At 50.4% G+C, this 20,501-nt stretch overlaps 1 protein-coding gene across 6 annotated transcripts; it reads right to left on the bottom strand.

Annotated features, from left to right (window-relative positions):
- Positions 1 to 373: 373 nt before the first annotated feature.
- Positions 374 to 18,787, bottom strand: PAQR8 (progestin and adipoQ receptor family member 8). Of its 6 annotated transcripts, none has more exons than XM_065681845.1 (3): positions 18,673 to 18,786; positions 17,085 to 17,126; positions 376 to 7,326 (listed from the first exon to the last, which is right to left on the bottom strand). In XM_065681845.1, the coding sequence occupies exon 3, from the start codon at positions 7,270 to 7,272 to the stop codon at positions 6,214 to 6,216; it is 1,059 nt and encodes a 352-aa protein (XP_065537917.1). In that variant the 5' UTR covers positions 7,273 to 7,326; positions 17,085 to 17,126; positions 18,673 to 18,786; the 3' UTR covers positions 376 to 6,213. The 6 variants fall into 6 exon arrangements, 4 of the variants coding, with proteins under 4 accessions (XP_065537914.1, XP_065537917.1, XP_065537915.1 ...); XR_010613272.1 differs by lacking the exon at positions 376 to 7,326 and adding an exon at positions 11,043 to 12,146 and having other exon boundaries at positions 18,673 to 18,701; XM_065681842.1 differs by lacking the exon at positions 17,085 to 17,126 and having other exon boundaries at positions 374 to 7,326; positions 18,665 to 18,787.
- Positions 18,788 to 20,501: the final 1,714 nt, after the last annotated feature.

The raw sequence follows: 20,501 nt of genomic DNA, 5'->3' as shown, positions 1-20,501 counted from the left end.
CAGAAGACTGTGGTCCAAGTACATTCTTCCTGGGTGTTTTAAGGGAGATGGGAATGAAGAAAGGAAGATTAAGAAAAGCCATAGCAGTAGCTGGTAGGTTGTTAAGAATAGTGACCATAAAGCAGGATAAAAGAATACTGGGGAATAAAGTGTTGAAGTGTAATTCAGAAAATCTGGGTTCACCTGTATCGTTGGCATCAACTTCTGTACAGGCCAGTGCAACTTGCCAAGGTTAAGACAAGCTTCTTTAGCCTCCTACATCCCTACTGTCTACTCACAAAAGGGAAGTCTTTATCTGGCTATGTTTTTGTGGCACTGGAGGCCTCTTTGTGGCTACAGATGAAGATATCTCGCCCTCTGGTGGGTAAAAACACAGCAGTATAGCAGCCTTGCTCTGGATGTTTTATTAAGGAATAATAATGAAAATTATTAGTGTGGTGGTAATAGAAGGGGAAAAAGTGGGGTTTTTTAGACCACTGAAATTCACACAGAGGGTGTATCCTGGAGCAAGTGGTATGTACCTGGTCACACATCATCCTTCTGGTAAAGAGGGTTTAGACTAGTGACAAGGGAGAGAGAGTTACCAGCAGCCCTGTTACGAAGTGATGGACAAGGCTGATGAGCAGAGTACCTGGCGTGATGTGATGGAAAGGGATCACAAAGTCAACAAAACAGGGCTTCAGAGGTGGGCCCTTGTGAACCCCATGTTCAACAAGGCCAAATGCAAGGTCCTGCATCTGGGTCAGGGGCAGTCCCAAGCACAAATATAGGCTGGGTAGAGAATGGATTTAGAGCAGCTCTGAGGAGAAGGACTTGGGCTTTTGGTTGATGAGAAGCTCAACATGAGCTGGCAGTGTGTGCCTGAGCCCAGAAACGAACCGAGTCCTGGGCTGCATCACCAGCAGTGTGACCAACAGCTTGTCAGAGGCGATTCTCCCCCTCTGCTTCTCTCTGGTGGGTGATCTTTAAAGACCCTTCCAACCCAAGCCATTCTATGATTCTGTGAAGGCCCAGGTGGGATCTTAGCAATGTATATAAATACCTGAAAGAATGGTGCAAAGAGAAAGGGTCCAGGCTCTTTACAGTGATGCCCAGTGCCAGGGCCAGAAGCTATGGGCACACACAGAAACACAGCAGGTTCCTCTGAACATCAGAAAACACTTTTTTACTGTGAGGGTGACCAAGCACTGGCACAAGGTGCTCAAAGAGGTGATGGAGTCTCCATCCTTGGAGATATTCAGCAGCCATCTGGATGTGGTCCTGGGCAAATGGCTCTGGATGTCCCTGCTTGAGTAGGGGAGGATGGACCAGATAACCTCCAGAGATCCCTTCCAAACTCAACCATGCTGTGATTAAACACAGCTACCAGCAAGAAAAACAGAAGCTCTAGCCTTATTTCCCATAGGCTTACTGACTGATACCCTTTTGTCCATCAATGGTTGTCTCTTTGGCTTAATTTTAAGCAAGTGCTGAAATGTTTTGCTTGAACAAGCACTGAATTCACAGCTTGGCCACTAAAGCTCCCAGGCCACCAAATCACTGGCTACTCACCACTGACAGACAATAAGGAAAGTTGGACACCCAAGTATTTATGTAGATGATGAACTTAAATCCCTCAAATCAGTGTCAGAGCAGCCATTCTGTACGTCTCTTGTGAAAAGCGAATGAGATCACAGAGTTACTGTGAAACCTGGAAAGTGCTTTGAGATGCACAGATAAAACCACACCCTATTGTTCATTATTAATTATTATCCACTCTAATATATCCACTCTATAATTACCATCTACTTTTCTTCCTAATGACTCATGACCTGTTGTAGTTGTGCATTTGGGAATTTCACACCACACCAATCCTTTTGCTTTTATAGATGGTTCTATTTTTTTTTTTTCACTAAGATTTTTAAATAACAATCAGTACAGTACAAAGCTTAAAATGTTGTCAGTTTTACACAATACAAAGTTAGCAGATGGAAGTTAGGAAGGGGATGGTTAATACGTAACACTCGTACCCTTCCCTGTTTCCCAGGGAAAAAAATACAAACTCTTTTGTACTTCTCTTTAGTAACAGTGTTTAAAAATAATGTCAGTAAAAGATGTAAATTGCAAGGCACATGAGGAACCCGTCCTTGCCTTCTTACACAAACTGTTAGGCATAAATACAAGGTTAAGGCACATCTCTGCATCTTCCCCTTCTGCTCTGGAGGGCACCAAGCAAGTCCTGTCAGTGGATATTGGCTGCTAAGAGCAACCATGGACCAGCAGGCAGCAACGAGGCTGCCTCTGCACCTCAAGTTCCTTCAGGATGAATTTCAAAAAGGAATAGCATAAGGCACATTGGGATGAATTGTCAGGAGTTGTCCTCTACAGATCCAGGTTGCAGGATCTGCAAAAATACTGTCTCAGTACAGAGGTTCCTGGGGGAGAGGATTAGGACCTTCAGGATTTCAATGTGCTCAACTTTTGGTGGTTAGCTCATCACCAAACCCCGCCACTGGTTCATCCCTCCCAGCCATGCCTCCTTAGAGGAATGCCAGGATGGAAGGAGGCGTGCTCCAAGCAGTAAGCTCCAGGAGAAGGCCCCAAAAGGCTCCTGGACAAGCTGAGCATTTATCACAGTAGCATTTCTACTCTCTCCAGACCCAGCCTTGGTCTCCCCTAAATCAATGGCAGGATTTTCAGGAGTGCATCAGCAGCCACTTTTCAGTCCTGGCCCAGCTGAGGTGCAGTAGACACCACGGCATGTGGAGTCTGCTCAGACAGGCAGCCAGATGCATAAGGCACAAGGATGAAGTCCAGGGATGTGGGAAAGAAATAAGCTGGTCAGATGAAGAGGAGGATGGAGATAGGGATGAAGGGAGCTCCAGTGTTGGTGAGCCCCTTGTGACACAAGGGTGCATCCTCACAGCAGCAATCATTTGTATTGCGTTTCCCTGCTAAATCAACCCATCATATTAACCAGGAGGTCAGCTCCAGGTCTGAGTGCAGGGCCATACCAGGATGTGAGTGGCTTCACCTGAGGGGTAACATGAGAATATGTGAGAAAACCACCGTCACACAGTTGCTCCAGAAGAAGTTTCACTTCTGCTGGACCAGGGAGGAGAAAGCATATGACCAGAAACACCTCAGAAGAGCCATGTGGGCACCTCCTTTCCCTGACCCTGAACTAGATGGCATTACTGTTCTCACCCTTCTTTGACAAAGGTAGGACACATAATCTATTCTCAAACCCTCAGAGAAGGAAATGCCTGGGTGATCCCTTCCTTTAGTAACAGTGTAACTCTAGGTAGCAGCAGAGCAGGGTTTGCTATTAGCAGCAGCTCCTTTCAGTTTTAGCCCAGAAAGAAGCTCTGAACCCCGGTAGTTTACTGCCCTTCCTGCACAGGAGCCCACTGGTATCATCCAGCCAGGTTCACACTCAGTGAACTTATTCTGCTTTACCTACCACAAAAGCAATGCAAATTAGGCTGTAAGAAAAAACACTGCTCCCACACAAGTCTTTCCCCACACTGGGAGGAGACCCACAACCAAAGCCATGGAGACTATGGAGAGAGCAGTCCATCAGTGCGGCTAAACTAGTTGGGCAACCAGCTACTATGCAAGGAGCAGCTGCTTCTGGCCTCCACTCTGGCCCTTCTCTGCGAGCAGCAGTGCTGTTCAGGTTTGCTGGCTGAAAGTTAAAACCAGCACAACATTACTGGCATTTTTTCACTAGGATTTGTTTTCCACTGGTCCATCTCCCAGCACCAGCTCACTTTGTGTTGAGATGAGCTTCTACGCATGGGAAGGGCTATGGTGAGGTGTAAGTGGGGACCATCCCCAGTTGCCATTCCCCTGAGGCAAATTTGCTGTTAGCAAAATACAAGAAAGGAAATGAAGTCATTAATTTCTAAGTTGGACTGGATGTAAACCACAAGGCCTAGAGTAATGGGAAAGGATGGACTAGATGACCTCCTCAAGGCTTTCCTATGATTTCTTCTCCTGTACTCAAAACTTACTTCCCTCCCCCTTTGTAATTAATTTGTCAAAAGGGCCATGAGTTTCAAATTTGTCCACAAAACACAGGACACAGCACTGCACCTATTAAGAAATCTGTTTTCAAAGACACTGTTGTCTGGCCCACCTTGTTCCTTCAGCAGCATAGCACTGTTTCCTTCAGCCTAATCTTGACCCAGCTAGAAGGCTTTGCAAATATAAAATCCAAAGGCAAAGCCTTTCTGGATAATAAATCACACACACACACACAAACACACACACACATACCTCAATAGTTAAAAACAGATCAAGTGCAGAAATCAGTGCTTGTCACAACAGAACATATCCCCAACCCTACACTGCCTGCTCAGAACCAGCAATCACAATTCATTTGCCTGCCCTTGGGATTCAGTGAGAGAAATATGTGGCTGGAATAGATCCCATAGATTCCTTAGATGCAGCAAAGATTTATACATGCTGTGAATTTGCCAGATGTCAAGGCATTTGAGGCTGCAGGTCTTGCATAGTGGGAGGAGCCATGCCAGGGCCTACTATGGAAAGCAAACAGTGGGTCAAACAGTAGGTGTCTAGTCTGCATAGGACCATATCTCTGCATTGGCTCTGAGCATCCTGTCCTGCAAATGCTACCAAGTTCAGTGCAACAGTGTGGCTCCATATCTGATATTCTCCTCAAACAAGCACAGAAGGGACTCATCTGGTGGAGGACACAGTAAAATTAACCCTTGCTACACCTTAGACAGGAGTGACCCATGGACATTAAGTGTCCCTGAATACTATCTTTGCTACTCCACACAGGAGTCACCACATCTCAAGGACAAACCGTTCCCAAAGTTCCATAGAACCCTAATGTTGATACCCTGCTCCTGCCTGTTGCTGTTCTGTCTTCACTTAGTGCTTCATTGTCAGCTTTCCCACAAAGCCAACCAAGGACTGCTTGGTGTCCTGAAAGCACCATTAAGAAGTGAATAAAGACTACTTCACTTTCATACCCTTTTGGCATGGCCGCAGCAGGGCTGTTGGAGGTTCAGGGGCCAGATCCTTTCCTGTAATGGACAGCTCACACCCAAGTTACTCTACATTGCATGGACATGGAGGTCAGTCAGACTCCCTAGACAGATGATACAGTCTATGCAGGAATGCACAAACCTCTCACACAAGCAGCCAAAATGATGTACACAGCATCAAAAGCATCTCCTCTGCTGGGGCCAGCCCCCTGAACACTGATGGCTCAACAACTGCCACTGCTACTGAGGAAGGCTCAAACCCATCTCCAACCTGACTGAGGCCCAGCTCCTCCAAGGCACCTAAGCACTTGAAAGAGAAGTGAGGAGCTTATGAAGACCTGTCTTGTAGGCTACCAAAGAGTCATCAGCATTGGCACCACCTTAAGTCAAATTCAAACTGCTGAGAAAGACACCATCTCCTGCTAGTAATCCTTGGGATTGCCTGACTCCTTGGTTTGGATGAGCAGCTCCACTGAAGATGGTGCAGTCATACAGAAAGAAAAGATGGAGCTGACCTAACATCTACACCAGTCACTGGCAGACATAGTGCTTGAGTTCCAGTTCATTCTAGAGGACCCTAGGTCAGGCATAGGTCTCCAAACGCTCTTTGCCAAAGCCTCCTCAGCAACTTGGTGTTGAGATACCTGACAAGGGGACCATAGAGAGAACCTGGCTTAACCCAGCTGGAGCAGTTAGAGGATTATACCAGCCACGGTGTCACACATGCCTTTGCAATTGAACCATAGAAATGCAGACCTCTTCTGAAACCTCGTTACTGCCCTTGGTAGTAACAGGTCCCCAATAGATAGCAGAACCCAGTGAGGTCATCACAACCAGCTGTGGTCCTCATGGTGCATTCTCTGCTGTGTTGTGAGCCCTGGCAGACCCTTCTACAGTCTCACAGCCTTCAGGCTGTCCCCCCTGGCATTCAGCAACATATTGCCCACAGGTTTACCAGAATGAACAAGAAACCTCTGCCTATTTCAGCATCCTTGGTTAAGTGCTCTGGCTTTAAACACATCCATGTCCCCCTGCATGGCAAAAAGCAGTCCCTGCTGTGAAAATGCATGTAGCATGAAGTCTCCAGCCCTCCACCCAAGTCCAGTGCTCCGGTTAGTCACAGTGTGTTAGGCAAATAAGACAGTTAAGTCCCTAATATGTTATGCCCCTTGATTTTCACCCCCCAGTGGTGTCATGCCCATAATGTTCATGACTCTCAGGATTCCTTTCTAGCCAGGACGGCCTTGATCCTGCATCGCAGGATGTAAGCTGTGATGGCACTGCAAGCCACCAGGCCAAAAAAAGAAATGCAGGAGAGATAAACAGAGAAAGGCCCATGTCTCTTCAGGAAAATCTCCTGCCTGTTCTTGTAATCCAAAAGAATGGCCTCTAGCTGTGACAGGGTGCAGATGGCCAGGAAGGCGTGAAAGATCTGGTGGGCATGGCCAATGATATCACAGGAGCCAGGGAAGTACTTCTCAGGGACCGGGCAGGAGAAGAAATAAGCACTGATAAGGAAAAACAGTATCTGGTACGTGTGGTACCAAGCAGCATCTTCCTCACAGCCCCCCAGGTGACATACAAACACCCGGTGAGCAACAGGACTGATATCCAAGATGAACGCCAGCCCGGCTGGGATCACCTGGCACATCTTCCTCATGATGGGGTAAGGCCGTCGGTACCGGTACTTCGCATAGCAGCAGCCAGCACAAGACAACCAGCCACAGAAAGCGGCTGCTGGCAGGAAGAAAAGCCAGAACTTGTCATACCAGGCTTGGTCGGAGCTGTAGTAGAAATGAGCCAGGGCACTACCATACTGGTAGATGCTGACTCCAACATAGTCCATGAAGTAGAAGGTGTAGTGGTACAGCTCTGATTTGGACTGCAGTAGGTGGGCCAAGAGGCTGCAGGTCAAGTAAGTGACAGAGGAGAGGACAAAGATGAGCAAAGGCAAGGACCAGGCATCTACAGGCAACTGCTCAGCCTCCACAAACGTCTTGAACCTCAGCAGCACAGCCAGCGCTGCCAGGAGATGAGTCCACACATTGACCACCTCATTGTGCTTCTGGAAGAGGCTAAGGAAGTAGTACCGCCAGTCCTGGCCCGTGGGACGGTACCCAGTGTGGATGTATGGCTCGCGGAAGAGCTGCGGCACCTCGCACTCTTTGACCGTGCAAGGCATCTTGGGGAAGCCATCCTCCAGCAGCCTGGGAAGACGGCTGAGGTGCTGCCCGCTGAAGGACAGTGTGCTGATCCGCTCCAGGATGGCTGTCATCTCGCGGCGTGCAGCGGCTCTGAGCCTGGATCTGGGGAACGTCGTCTTCGTGCCCTGTAGGGAGGGGATAAAGAAGAAACGTTAATGGAGATGGATTGGGAAGAAGAGTGTGCTGCTCCTCCTGAGCGGGATAAGCCATGGTGCTATTGAGATGCTGCTCATGCTGTAAGGGAAAGGGGCTTTTCTAAACTCCACAGACCTAAATTCAGCATGGAGAAGGATGGCACAGCCCAGTCCCTGCAGTTCAGCCAATGGGCACAGCCATGTCACAAGCCTGCCCTTTCTTGGGCACTCGGCTTGAAGCATCTTCAGGAGTAGCCAGGAGCTGCCAGTAAGGAGATGCAAGAAGCAGTTAGATGTCAAGAAAGCACCTGATGATTTGCAGAAGGGACTTTTCACCCCTTTCCCTAGAACAGATTCCTCAAGGACAAAACTGGGGTGTAATTACTCATCTATGGGATAACCTGGCTTTCTGCACCTGACTGAAGAGGGTCCCAACTAAATCATGGAGGTTGCAAGTAAGCTCAGCTTCTCTGCCACACAGCTTGCACATGGGGCTGCTACAGTGAGTTCAGCAGAGGAAGGGGAGAAGTCTACAGGCCCAAACCTACAGGTGTAAGAAGCAGTGATGGAGAAATGAGAGGCTCCATATCAGATATGGCTGCAGTTTGGATACAGCATCGAAGCTTTGGGAGCATCCACAGAGCCATGCAGAGAGGGCAGAGAGGCTGTGATGAGATGTGCCTTTATGCTCAGAGCAGTCAAACCTCAGTGCTGGGCACTCCTCTGCTCTGCTCCTTGGCAACCTTCAGAGTTGCTAAGCTCTGACAGAAAGGTTCAGATTCAGGGCACAGCAGGATCCTATTGTCTGGAGACTACCTCGTAGCACTGAATTAATTCCCAATACCCTCTCTTTCCCTCCCACCCTAGATATTTCTCTTCCCTGATGGTGTTTATACCACACTAAACAGAGAACTTATCACACAGATGTCCCATGCTTAAGCCAAAATCAATGCTGATGGAGCCCCACCAGACTCTGTAGGGCTCTGGTTACTCCTGTGCAACCAACACATACATGTTTGCACGAGTGGACCTGACCCCTAAGCTTACATGCGCACAACCAGATCTGCAACGGATGGAGATGGCCAATACTGAGTAAATGCAAACTATTTTGCCTGAGTGTGGGAAACAGTGTCTTTTTCTTCTGTTGCATCAGGTACCAGCTGCTGCTAGAGGTGGGACAGAGGAATAGTTTGCATGGGTTCACGATGGGAGACCCAAGCTAGGCTGGCGAGACAGCAGAAAGAGCAAAGTCAGAGCAGGCACTGAAGCAGGTTGCAAGTCCCACTTCCTCTCGCAACCCAAAGCCTCTGATGACAGACAACATATTTTCACATCGCTTCCATATATTCTAGCAGACGGGAGTTGTCATAATCAAGTTACATTTTCCAGCCGATTTCTTCTCTCCCTGCACTTTCCAGGTTTTCTTCCTTAGCATCACTCAGGGCTGGTATTGCTTGAGGTCTTTCTCCCTGTTTGCCAGCAGCTGATGAAGCTGCCATAGCCAGAGAAGGCAAAACGGGCCCTGCAAATGGTATTTCAGTTTCACAAATCGGTAAGACTGAAGACAGCATCCTTGCTGGGGAAGGCTGATGTTGTGCCGCATCCCTGGCAGTGTTCAAGGCCAGGTTGGACAGGGCTTTGAGCAACCTGGTCTAGTGGAAGGTGTCCCTGCCTGTGGCAGGGAGTTGGAACTTGATGAGTTTTAAGGCCCCTTTCAACGCAAACCATTCTGTGGTTCTATGATCCTAAGATCTGACCAGAAACTGTCTCGAGGCTGAGCATGTTGGGGTGAGAAGGACAGGGAGAGTCTACGGATGTCTGTACCAACAGTGTTTGATCTCCTAGTCTAGATGTGGACACAAGAGCTCTGTTCCCATGCTGACTGCATCTCCTTCACTGCACCAAGACCTATACATTTTCCAGCTGATGATATTCAGGCCTTATACACAGGTTTTGCCCTGTGCAGAGGTGTGAGTACAGACTCTGAAGTGCTTTGTGTGTCTGAGCTACTCTGCCACGTCTGTTAACCTGCCATCATGTGTTTCACACCTCTCCCAGCATTTGCTCTGATATAACCCAAACAATAGGGCTTGGACCCCCATTCACCATCTCCCAGCTTCCCTTTAACTAAGCATGGTTCAAGGATTTGGGCCCACTAAAGGGGGCTCAGTGCTGAATCTTTGTCCCAGGGACTCAGTGCTGAATCTTTGTCCCAGTTCATCCCAGCAGGATGCTGGAAAACTATCCAGAACATTATTTAGGCACTGCTGTTGGAGATAAGGATCATGGTAACAAGGCACAAGGAGAAAGAGCATGCTGAAGCTCCCCAGCTCTTGGAGAACACAAACTAATACCAGTGTGGACTCCAGGATATCAGTAAACAAAAAACAGCTCAGATATGGCACAGACAGGGTAACTGAGCATCACAGGAGCAGCACTGGAGTGCCCATCTGCGCAGAGGCAGCAATACACCGAAACCTGCCTGTGAAGAGCAAAGGCAACAGAAGACATGGGAAGATGGCAATCAAGCCTGGGCATATGGATACGTGCCAATGTGAGGGGCACATTGGCCCCTTCCACCATCCATGGCCTGCCTGCTCTGCATGCTGACAAGGATACAAGAGAGACAGGCAGCTTGTACCAGGCACAGGCTGGCTCCAGTATGTATGGTGTGTGCTAGAGCTAGGATTTTGCCACGATCCCTCATCTCAAGCGCTCAGTGTATACAGGGAGCATTGCACCTGAGCAGAGCTAGGGAAAGGTTAGGTGCTGCACATCTCCCTGCCAGCAGCAGGCAGGATTGTTTCTCCCAGGCTGGCTTTCATAGCGGGCAAATGGCAGTTTGTAACAGACCGAGGGAAGGTCAGAGATATTCCAAATCACAGTCCAAAGTCACAAGAAACACATCTGACACTCGGATAAACAGCACTGAATCACGAACCTGGTAGAGTGCTTATTTCAAACCAAATGGGTGACAATAACGAGTGAGAACAAGTTGGCAATTCCCAGCGATCATGTGATAGACAAAGCTACGAGCAATTAACGTTAGAAAAGAGAACGAAAGAAAGGGGGAAAAAAAACCCAACCCAGAAACCCAAGGTCAGCACTGGCTGTTTCACTTTCACAGAGCCCCTATTCTTTTCCCTTCACAGGGCCGTAGGAGCGGCTGAAAGCCACATTCATCGGCAGGGCGTCTCGTTGAGATTCTGTCCTCACCCCCCATCTCCGGGGGATTCAGTTATTTTGGCTGCTCCCAATTAACAGCAACCAAGTATCGTTTGTTCAGGGAGGGAGCTGCGAGGCAAGGAGGAGGGAGTGGATGATGGCCAGGCTGGATCATTGCAGCCACAATAAGAACTGTGGCACAGGAGGAGAACGATCCCGTTCCAATTTTTCCTCTCCCTTTTGAAGGGAGTAATTGGAAACCCGAGCTTTTTCCCAGCTCTTTTGCTTTTTGGTCACAGTCTGATGGAGGGGATTGAATGAGAATATTTCCTACAGAGGACGCCTGATTTTCCCAGCAGGCTGGCCTCAGCATTAACTGTCTGGGACCAAGGCTGTACCAGTGTGATTATTTGCTTGCAGACTAGTATTCAGGCATGAGAGTCTGACACAGGCTTCCAGAAAGGCAATAATTCCTGGTAAACAAAGCAGAGAGGACCATGGAACTCAGCTGTGGGGAAGTCTTTAATAAATGCATTGCGTTTGAAACAGAAAAAAAGAAACAGTGTTTGTGGACAGGATGAAAATAACAGTAGTGATGGTGCAGCAGTGGGCAACAGAGTGGGTTTCAGAGCTACAGGTGATTAATTGCTGGGAGTTGAGCAAAAGTCCCTGGAGGGGTTCCAGGTCATTTTGAAGCGTGGAATTTTATTCTCACCCCTTCCTACACGGAGCCAACTTTGGCATTGCAGGATGATAGACAGCAGTTCAGCTCTCATCTCCTGGGCTGGGAGGGGCTGCACCAAGGCCACACTCAGCTCAGTGATGTAGTGGGTAAGCCCCATCCCAAAGCCTGCTGCCTGCAGACTGGTTCTCCCTGAGCTCAAACATCCCCTTCTATAACTAAACCACTTGAGGAAGGCTCAGGGCAAACTTTGAGAGACTGGCTTGGGAGCACAGTGCCAGCTCCTCCATCCCGTTCTGCCTGGTGTGTTGAAAAAGCTCTACCACAGAAGAGAAAATAAGAGACCAGATCAAGCAGCAACTCCTGGGTAGTCTTCATACTACCTGCTTCCTTCTCCTGCCATGGGTTTAGGTGCTAACCTGCCTCCTAACTGTAGCAGATGCACATAGCATTCAGATCCCCTCTGCAGGGTGTTACTGGGATTTATATACCACAGGGGTCAGAAACTGGAAGAGGTGGCATTTGATGGTCTGTGCCAGGGACAAGCCTTGCCCAAGCAGCAGGATATGAAGGACTGACTTAACTACACTCCAGCACTGAAAAAGGGAAATTCCCACAATCAGAGAGGGAGCAGGTGCTCGGGACTTAACGTAAATTGGACCTCCCTGTCTATTAAATGTGGATATCAATCCTCATCTGCCCCATAAGAACTAGATATTGTGCTATTAACACACCACTGTGATGCACCAGGCAGTGCTGGGACTAGTTAACAGTGCCGGGACTAGTTAACAGTGCCTTGCACAGAAGATTTTATTTCCCTTGACACACTTACATACTTAGCTACATCTACATCAGCCCAAGGGGTGTATTACAAGCACTCGTCCAGCAGGGACCGGCATAGGTGACAATGCTCTGGATGTGATTTACTGGAGACATTGAAGGGCAATCATCAAAGCAGCCTCATCTGTTAAGAAAAAGGGTCAAAATAACCTTATGGAAAATTTCAAACAACAGAAGATGGCTCAAACTCTACCTTTCTGTATACACATATACACATGCACAGTGTGTAGCAAAGCAGGGTTTGTCCAAGCATGTATTAACCAGGAAACGAATGTCTCGTGATGCTGGGAGATGAGCCATTGAAGCTGGCTGGAGATGGCAGGATCCCCCATTGAAGCCATGGCAGTGTCAGCTCCCCTGCGATTTCTGGCCTGGAAATAAGCCAGGCCAGCAGCCAGCTCAGCCGTGCTGAGCAGCAAGTGCCTCTTGACATGGGCTCAGTGTTGCCTGCGCATTGGGACTGGTCCAGGGGATGAGAGCAGTGGAGCCAGCACAATGAACGCTGTGCTCCGAGGGGAGAGAGCAAAACAAAGCTGCTGAGCACTGTGTGCCTGCAGCAAAGCTGAGGCGGTCCACAGCATCCCAACAAGGAGGAGGAGCCCCTGAGTCCTGTGGTGTTTGTGAGAGGAAAGAAGGGCAGTGGAAAGCCAAAGTTAGGAAACCAAAGGCTTGATGAGGCTGCTGGCTTTATTGTGAGAGCCAAAACCTTGAGCCAGGCATCACGTGCAGGGGGCTGATTTTCACAGTGTTGACCCCTCGGTTCTGAGATCAGTCAGCCTGGCTTGGTCACTCCAGTGATGCTACACCTTTGAAATGGGTGGCTACACATGAACATCTCCCTTATGAGGAGAGGCTGAGGGAGCTGGGTCTCTTTAGCTTGCAAAAGAGGAGACTGAGGGGTGACCTCATTAATGTTTACAAATATGTGAAGGGTAGGTGTCAGGATGATGGAGCTAGGCTTTTTTCAGTGATATCCAGTGATAGGACAAGGGGCAATGGGTGTAAACTGGAACATAGGAAGTTCCACGTTAACATCAGGAAGAACTTCTTTACTGTAAGAGTGACAGAGCACTGGAACAGGTTGCCCAGGGGGGTTGTGGAGTCTCCTACACTGGAGATATTCAAGGCCCGCCTGGACAAGTTCCTGTGTGATGTACTGTAGGTTACCCTGCTCTTGCAGGGGGGTTGGACTAGATGATCTTTTTAGGTCCCTTCCAACCCTTGGGATTCTGTGATTCTGTGATTCTGTGAACTGTATGCTGGGAACAACTCCTGGACTGTGCTAACTCCCAAACCATGCTGGGGAACAGTGTGGGTAACCATGGCACATTGCTGATTTGCTGCCATAAACACAGATGTATTTTCTTTATGCCTAACCAGGGTTAAAGCTTGGTGATGCTACTGATATAACACAGCCAATACACAAAACGTGTGAAAAAAGAGAAGCATCTAGAGCACTAGGCAGATTCAAAAATGTTAATATTCATTATTTCTACCCATAGACCCTGGCTGAGAATTACCTCCTCTAGCAAATCCATCCCTCCTCAAGATCAGGGTAATACTCTGCAGCTTTTCTGCCTGATCTCACTAAACCTTTGCAGTTTGCACATCCCAGACTGGCTCACTACTTTCTTTTCCTGCACACAACTAACATGGACCCCAGTGCTTTGGGGCTCCATTTCAGGTGGGTGTGAGATCCCTGGCTGGAGCACCCACATTTACAGGCTTTGAGTACATGTAATTAAACAAGTCCAGGACGCAGTCCCAATCAATGACCTCCTGCACCATCAGGCTGCTGAAGTGTTAGCACACTCTGGGGCAGAGTTTTGGTCCAGCCACCCACACCGGTCCCTGCCTGCTGTATTCAGTCATGCAGGGACCACCGACAGAGCGAGATGACTGCGTCACTTCAGATGCCAAAGGTGGATTTGTGTCAGAGAAGTGCCTGTATTTTTTTCACTCTCTCTGCCTCCACCACTGACTGAAAAAGGAGCCTGAATAGGGCAAGGGGAAATGGCTTTATAATGAAAGAGGGGAGACTGAGATGAGCTCTTAGGCAGAAGTTCTTCCCTGTGAGGGTGGTGAGGCCCTGGCACAGGGTGCCCAGAGAAGCTGTGGCTGCCCCATCCCTGGCAGTGCTCAAGGCCAGGCTGGATGGGGCTTGGAGCAACCTGGTCTGGTAGAAGGTGTCGCTGCCCATGGCAGGCGTTTGGAACTGGAAGATCTTAAGGTCCCTTCCAACCCAAACAGTTCTGTCATTCTATGATGCATCCCACTTCCACCTCCTAAACTTCCTCCTGCAAGGTCTGTGGGATACGTTATCCTTCCCTTCCACGCCGAGTAAGTGCACGCACACCCTGCAAGCACAGCATTTCTGCAGCCAGTTTGCCTACATAAGAGGTCACTGCCATGAGCTTTTCACACTGCCATGAGCTTGTCACTGCCATGAGCTTTTCACAAAGCCACAGGACCAGCACCAGGCGATGGTACAAGTTTTTCAGTACGGATCTGCTGGAGATGAGAATCCTGACAGCAAAAGGAGACCTCAACAAGCCAGCAAATCCCTCCCTGTTCACACCTATCTGCAGATGGGGCATCCCAGGACCATGTGCTTGCAGGCAGAGCAATCAAACCAAACTGGCTGTGCCCTGTTTGGGGGCCCGCAGAGTTGCCAGAATATCCCCCACAGCCTAGAGGCTGAGGCTGCTCTGAACTTTGCTGTCATCTGCAAAAGCCTCTTGTACAAAAACATTGTCTTAAGGTTGCGGATTTTAGAGCTTCGGTCATTAGACAAAAATGTATATAAATCATGCACACCACTGCTGGCGCTGCCGGCAGCGGCAGGCTGCCTGGGAGAGACCACAGCTCCCTGCCAACCCCCTGGAGCTCACAGCTTAAAGCGTTTGTCCCCACCCCAGATCTCCTCCTATTTAACCCCGTGGACTCTCCCAGCGAGCTTCTATGTTTGCAATGGCAGCGTACTGCCTGTCCAGGGGACTATGAAGCCCTGAGGAAGGGTCAGCAGGGACCAGAGGGCAGATTCCCCTCCCAAAGAAGCGATGCAGGCTATGTTGGATCCACATGCTTACACCCCTACTTGATCACAAGGATTTGCTAGGGGGTAAAAAAAAGCAACTGGGAGCAAGCTTCCATTTACTACTGCCTGTGCCTGAAGGATGGAGGCTATAGGGTATGGCCACATGTGTACAGCTGCAGGCCAAATCATAGAATCATAGAATAGTTCGGGTTGGAAAGGACCTTTAGATCAAGTTTCAACCCCCCTTCCATGGGCAGGGACATCTCACACTAAACCGTGTCACCCAAGGTTTTGCCCAACCTGGCCTTGAACACTGCCAAGGATGGAGCATTCACAACTTCCTTGGGCGACCCATTCCAGTGCCTCACCACCCTCACAGTAAAGAACTTTTTCCATATAGACTCCAGGGGGCTTCCTATGAATGTATTCCTCTGGAGGCATTTCTTCAGCATAAACGGATACTGCGATTAAAGGGCCACTGAACTGACCCCAGGAGCAGGATACTCACATACACTGGCAGCTAAAAATTAAGCTGGTGAATGACTCAAGACGTGCAAGTAGCTGCAAGTGCACGCATGTGACCTGATGATGTCCTCAGCCTCTGTCATACTGCCGGCATGTCGCTCGCACCGGCCATCCCTCCCTGCATCCAGTGGGATGCAACCTCAGCCAGAGGCTTTAGTGTAAATAAAAGCGATGATGCCCTGAAAACTGGGAATCCTGCAGCACAGGGGCTGTTAACCCACACCTTTGCCGGCTGAGCAGGAGGAAATGTATAATGGCTTGTGGTTTGGCTCGATGAGCCCATGGGTTTCTAGGAATTGTTTGCATGTAACACACCTCCCCTGCACCACAACATGAAGGCAGGAGTGCAGTCTGCCAGTATAATTCACTGCCGCCCATCCTCTCCCTGCCACAGCAGAGAGAAAGATGAGACTTCAGACCTGCTAGTTTTCCCTCCAGCAGAGCATTGCATACGTGCTCCATCCTTCTTTATGCCCTTTTCATGACTTCACCCTTTTTCAATGACCAGGGCAGCACCACATCCCGCTTCATCAGAACCTCCTATGAGCCCCCTGTGGCTGGCAATCCCCCAACTAACCGCACCTAAAGTACACTGGGGCATTTCCCAGCTCTGAAGTGATGCTCCCACAGCATCTGCAACAAACATGCATCTCAGAGAATCACAGAATGCTTTGGTTTGGAATGGACTTTAAAGTTCACCCAATTCCAACCCCCTGCCACAGGCAGGGACACCTTCCACCAGACCAGGTTGCTCCAAGACCCGTCCAGCCTGGCCTTGAACACTGCCAGGGATGGGGCAGCCACAGCTTCTCTGGGCACCCTGTGCCAGCGCCTCAGCACCCTCACAGGGGAGAACTTCTGCCTAAGAGCTCGCCTAAATATATAGCAAAGTAAAAAGCCATGTGCTCTGGCCAAAGCAGCCTGGGATACCCCGCTGGAGCTCCACAGTTACCAAATGAGCACTGGGCACAGAACTATCGCATCCGTGGCACTTCCCAGCTCAGCACAGCTACTGGGAAGCTCTGTCCCCAACACTGCTCATGACGAACACGAGTCAGTTTGACACTAAACAAACAAGTGTTAAATGTTTATCCAAACATATATAGATAGATATTGCTGTCAATGCAAACCAGAACAGTTCAAGACTGTTGACAGGCTTTTTTCACCAAAACAAATAAGATGCTTATGGCGCTTTCATCCCAGACAAAACCCACATGGCGTTAAGAGGGAACATGATCATGGATCCCCAAAATGTCTTGGAGAATATAAACAGAGAATGACCTTTCACTGACCCTTCCGGGACACGAGCTGGGGTGCGTCAAGTGGAACGGGCAGGTAGCAGCTCCAAAGCAAACAGCAGGAGCTGGTTCTTCACCCAGCTCACAGCTAAACTATGCGTCTCCTTGCCACGGCCTCCACAACACCCCAGGGGTCAAAGTCACGCAAGGAAAACCACCCACGGCCATGAAAAACAAACAGCGGAGGAGAATCACTGCCCACCTCTCTCCTTTGGGAAGCCCTGGAGGCGCAGATCACGGCAGCCTGTAGGGAACCGACGGCAATAGGCAATGTGTCCCGGCACACTCCTCCCCTCTGGACGCTATTACCCGGGCGCCGACCCCAGCCCCATGGACCCCGGTTGCGTGCGGCGTGTGTGCGTGGGGAGATCAGGCATCACCCCGCACCTCAAAGTCCGCTCGTGGTCCACCCGCCGCCCTCGGGGTGTTCCCCAGGCACCGGCCCCTGCGGACCTGCTCCCCGCGGGGAGGGATGCCCCAGCCGCGGCGGGGTGCGGTGCGGTGCGGTACCCGCGCGGAGCTCACCGCCGATCGGAAGCGCCGCGCCGGGTCCCTCACGGGCGCTCGGCGGGGGGTCCCCGGGGAGGGAAGGTGCCCTGGGGAGGGGAGGGGAGGGGAGGGGAGCGGCGGCCGTGCCCGCACTCACACACTCACACACACACTCTCACACACACACACACACACACACTCACACACACTCACACACACACACACTCTCACACACACACACACACACACACACACTCACACTCACTCTCACACTCACACACTCACACACTCACACACTCACACACTCACACACACTCACACACACTCACACACACACACACACTCACACACACTCACACACACTCACACACACACACACACTCACACACACACTCACACACTCACACACACTCACACACACTCACACACTCACACACACTCACACACACTCACACACTCACACACACTCACACACACACTCACACACACACTCACACACTCACACACACACTCACACTCACACACACTCACACACACTCACACACACTCACTCTCACACTCACACTCACACACACTCACACTCACACACACTCACACTCACACACACTCACACTCACACACACACACTCACACACACTCACACACACACTCACACACTCACACACACTCACACACACTCACACACTCACACACACACTCACACACACACTCACACACTCACACACACACTCACACTCACACACACTCACACACACTCACACACACTCACTCTCACACTCACACTCACACACACTCACACTCACACACACTCACACTCACACACACTCACACTCACACACACACACACACACACTCACACACACACACACTCACACACACTCACACTCACACACACACACACTCACACACACTCACACACACACACTCTCACTCACACACACTCTCACTCTCACACTCACACACACACACACTCACACTCACACACACTCACACACACACACACACACACACTCTCACTCTCACACTCACACTTACACTCTCACTCACACTCACACACACACACACTCACACACACTCTCACTCTCACACTCACACTTACACTCTCACTCACACTCACACACACACACACTCACACACACTCTCACTCTCACACTCACACTTACACTCTCACTCACACTCACACACACACACACTCACACACACTCTCACTCTCACACACTCTCACTCACTCACTCACTCACTCACTCACTCACTCACTCACTCACTCACACACTCACTCACTCACTCACTCACACACTCACCGCCGCGCTCTCCCGTCGCCGACACCGAGTCCCGCGGCCGCCGCCTCCGGCAGCGCCGCTGCCACCGGCCAACCCAGCGCATGCGCGACCCGCCCCGGGGTGGTCCCGCGGAGCCGAGCCGGGCTGAGCCGAGCCCGGCCGAGCCGCAGCCCAGCCCAACCTAGCCCGAGCTGCCCGAGCAGGGCAAACCGGGGCTCAAACTACGGGGGTGGCCCACAGCCGGTCAGCCCCGGGGTTCCTGCGGAGCTGCAGAGCTGGAGGGGGCAACTCCTGCGGAGACATCAGCAGAGGGACATACAGGCATGGCAGCGTGGTTGGTGTGGGAAAGGGCCTCCGGAGGTGGCCTGGGACAGCCCCCTGCTCAAGCAGGGCCACCCAGAGATGGCTGCGCAGGACCATGTCCGAGTGGGGTTTGAAGATGTCCAAGGGTGGAGGTCACACGGATGGGGATTCCTGAATGGAGATCTCTGACAGTGATGGAGATTCTGCCTTCAGAGTAGGAAAGACAGGACCATAGGCACACACTGAAACACACCAGTTTCCTCTGACTTCTTTACTGTGAGGGTGACCGAGCACTTGGCACAAGTTGCCCAAGGGGGTGATGGAGTCTCCATCCTTGGGGGTCTTCAACAGCCATCTGGATGCGGTCCTGGGTAATTGGCCCTAGGTGGCCCTGCTCGAGCAGGGGGTTGGACCCGATGACCTCCAGAGGTCCCCTCCCACCCCAGCCATGCTGTGATTCTGAGCCGAGGAGCTCACAGTGCAGCAGAGGTCAGGGAGGGCTCTGTGCTGTGGCGGGCAGTGATTGCTGGAGCCCATGGTTTCCAGCCAGGACTCGCAGGACAGTGCTGTCAGATAAGACAATTCCTAGTCCAGAGAGCTGTTCTCATGCTACCCCCAAACTGACCCCAGCGGAGGTAAAAATTAGGGAAATGGGAGGGAAAATAAAAGTGCTGCTGCTGACTGCCCAGTTCCTGGGCTCCTGTCTGGGGCAAACCCCTTGATTCAGCTGCTGCAGCCATACAGGCATGGAGGAGAGAGTGAGTTTCCCCAAGATTTGCAGCCTAAAGACAGTACAGCCTTGAGTTAACTGCTATCGTCAAAATCCGTGCGCTTCAGAAAAGAGGCATTTACACCCAAATGTCCTTTCAGGAGTGGTCTCTGAGTCCTTAAGCTATGCCTGGAAAATGTCTGTGAGAAGTTTATGCAGCCTGAACTGAACTATGCTAAAATCACAGCAACAGGTTCAGCTGTGAAGTCACCAGGTTCCCAAGAGTGGGTCAATTTATGAGTATGGAGTACCCGTTTCCCATCTCCAGTCTCTGTGTCAGCTTGTTTATGTGGGGTTTGCTTCTCCAGCCTGTCAGAATGGCTATATTTTTTGATGGGTTTACGAGGCAAACAGAAGCACTGCTTGTTCTGCAGGGAGAGGATCGCAGGACAAGGCAGCCCAGGAATGCGACTTTCTGGCTCCAATAAGACAGAAGCTGTGGCTGCCCTGTCCCTGGCAGTGTTCAAGGCCAGGCTGGATGGGGCTTGGAGCAACCTGGTCTAGTGGAAGGTGTCCCTGCCCATGCCGGGGGTTGGAACTGGATGAGCTTTAAGGTCCGTTCCAACCCAAACCATTCTGTGATTCACAGAAATCTCCAGGGGTGCTCAGTGGCTGTGAGATGGAGGTCAGGGCATGGCTTTTCCTCTTCCACCCCTCTTACCATCACTGTTCATATTGGAGAAATGACTCACATTAGAGAAGCTGTGTGCTGGTGATGGCCATGGCAAGGCTGGAGACAAGGTGGGAAAGAAAAATACAACCCAAGCAGAAGGAGATG

This window comes from Lathamus discolor, chromosome 5 (genome assembly GCF_037157495.1).
Source record: "Lathamus discolor isolate bLatDis1 chromosome 5, bLatDis1.hap1, whole genome shotgun sequence".
NCBI classification, from domain to species: domain Eukaryota; kingdom Metazoa; phylum Chordata; class Aves; order Psittaciformes; family Psittacidae; genus Lathamus; species Lathamus discolor.
This window is presented reverse-complemented; position numbering and strand designations above follow the sequence as displayed.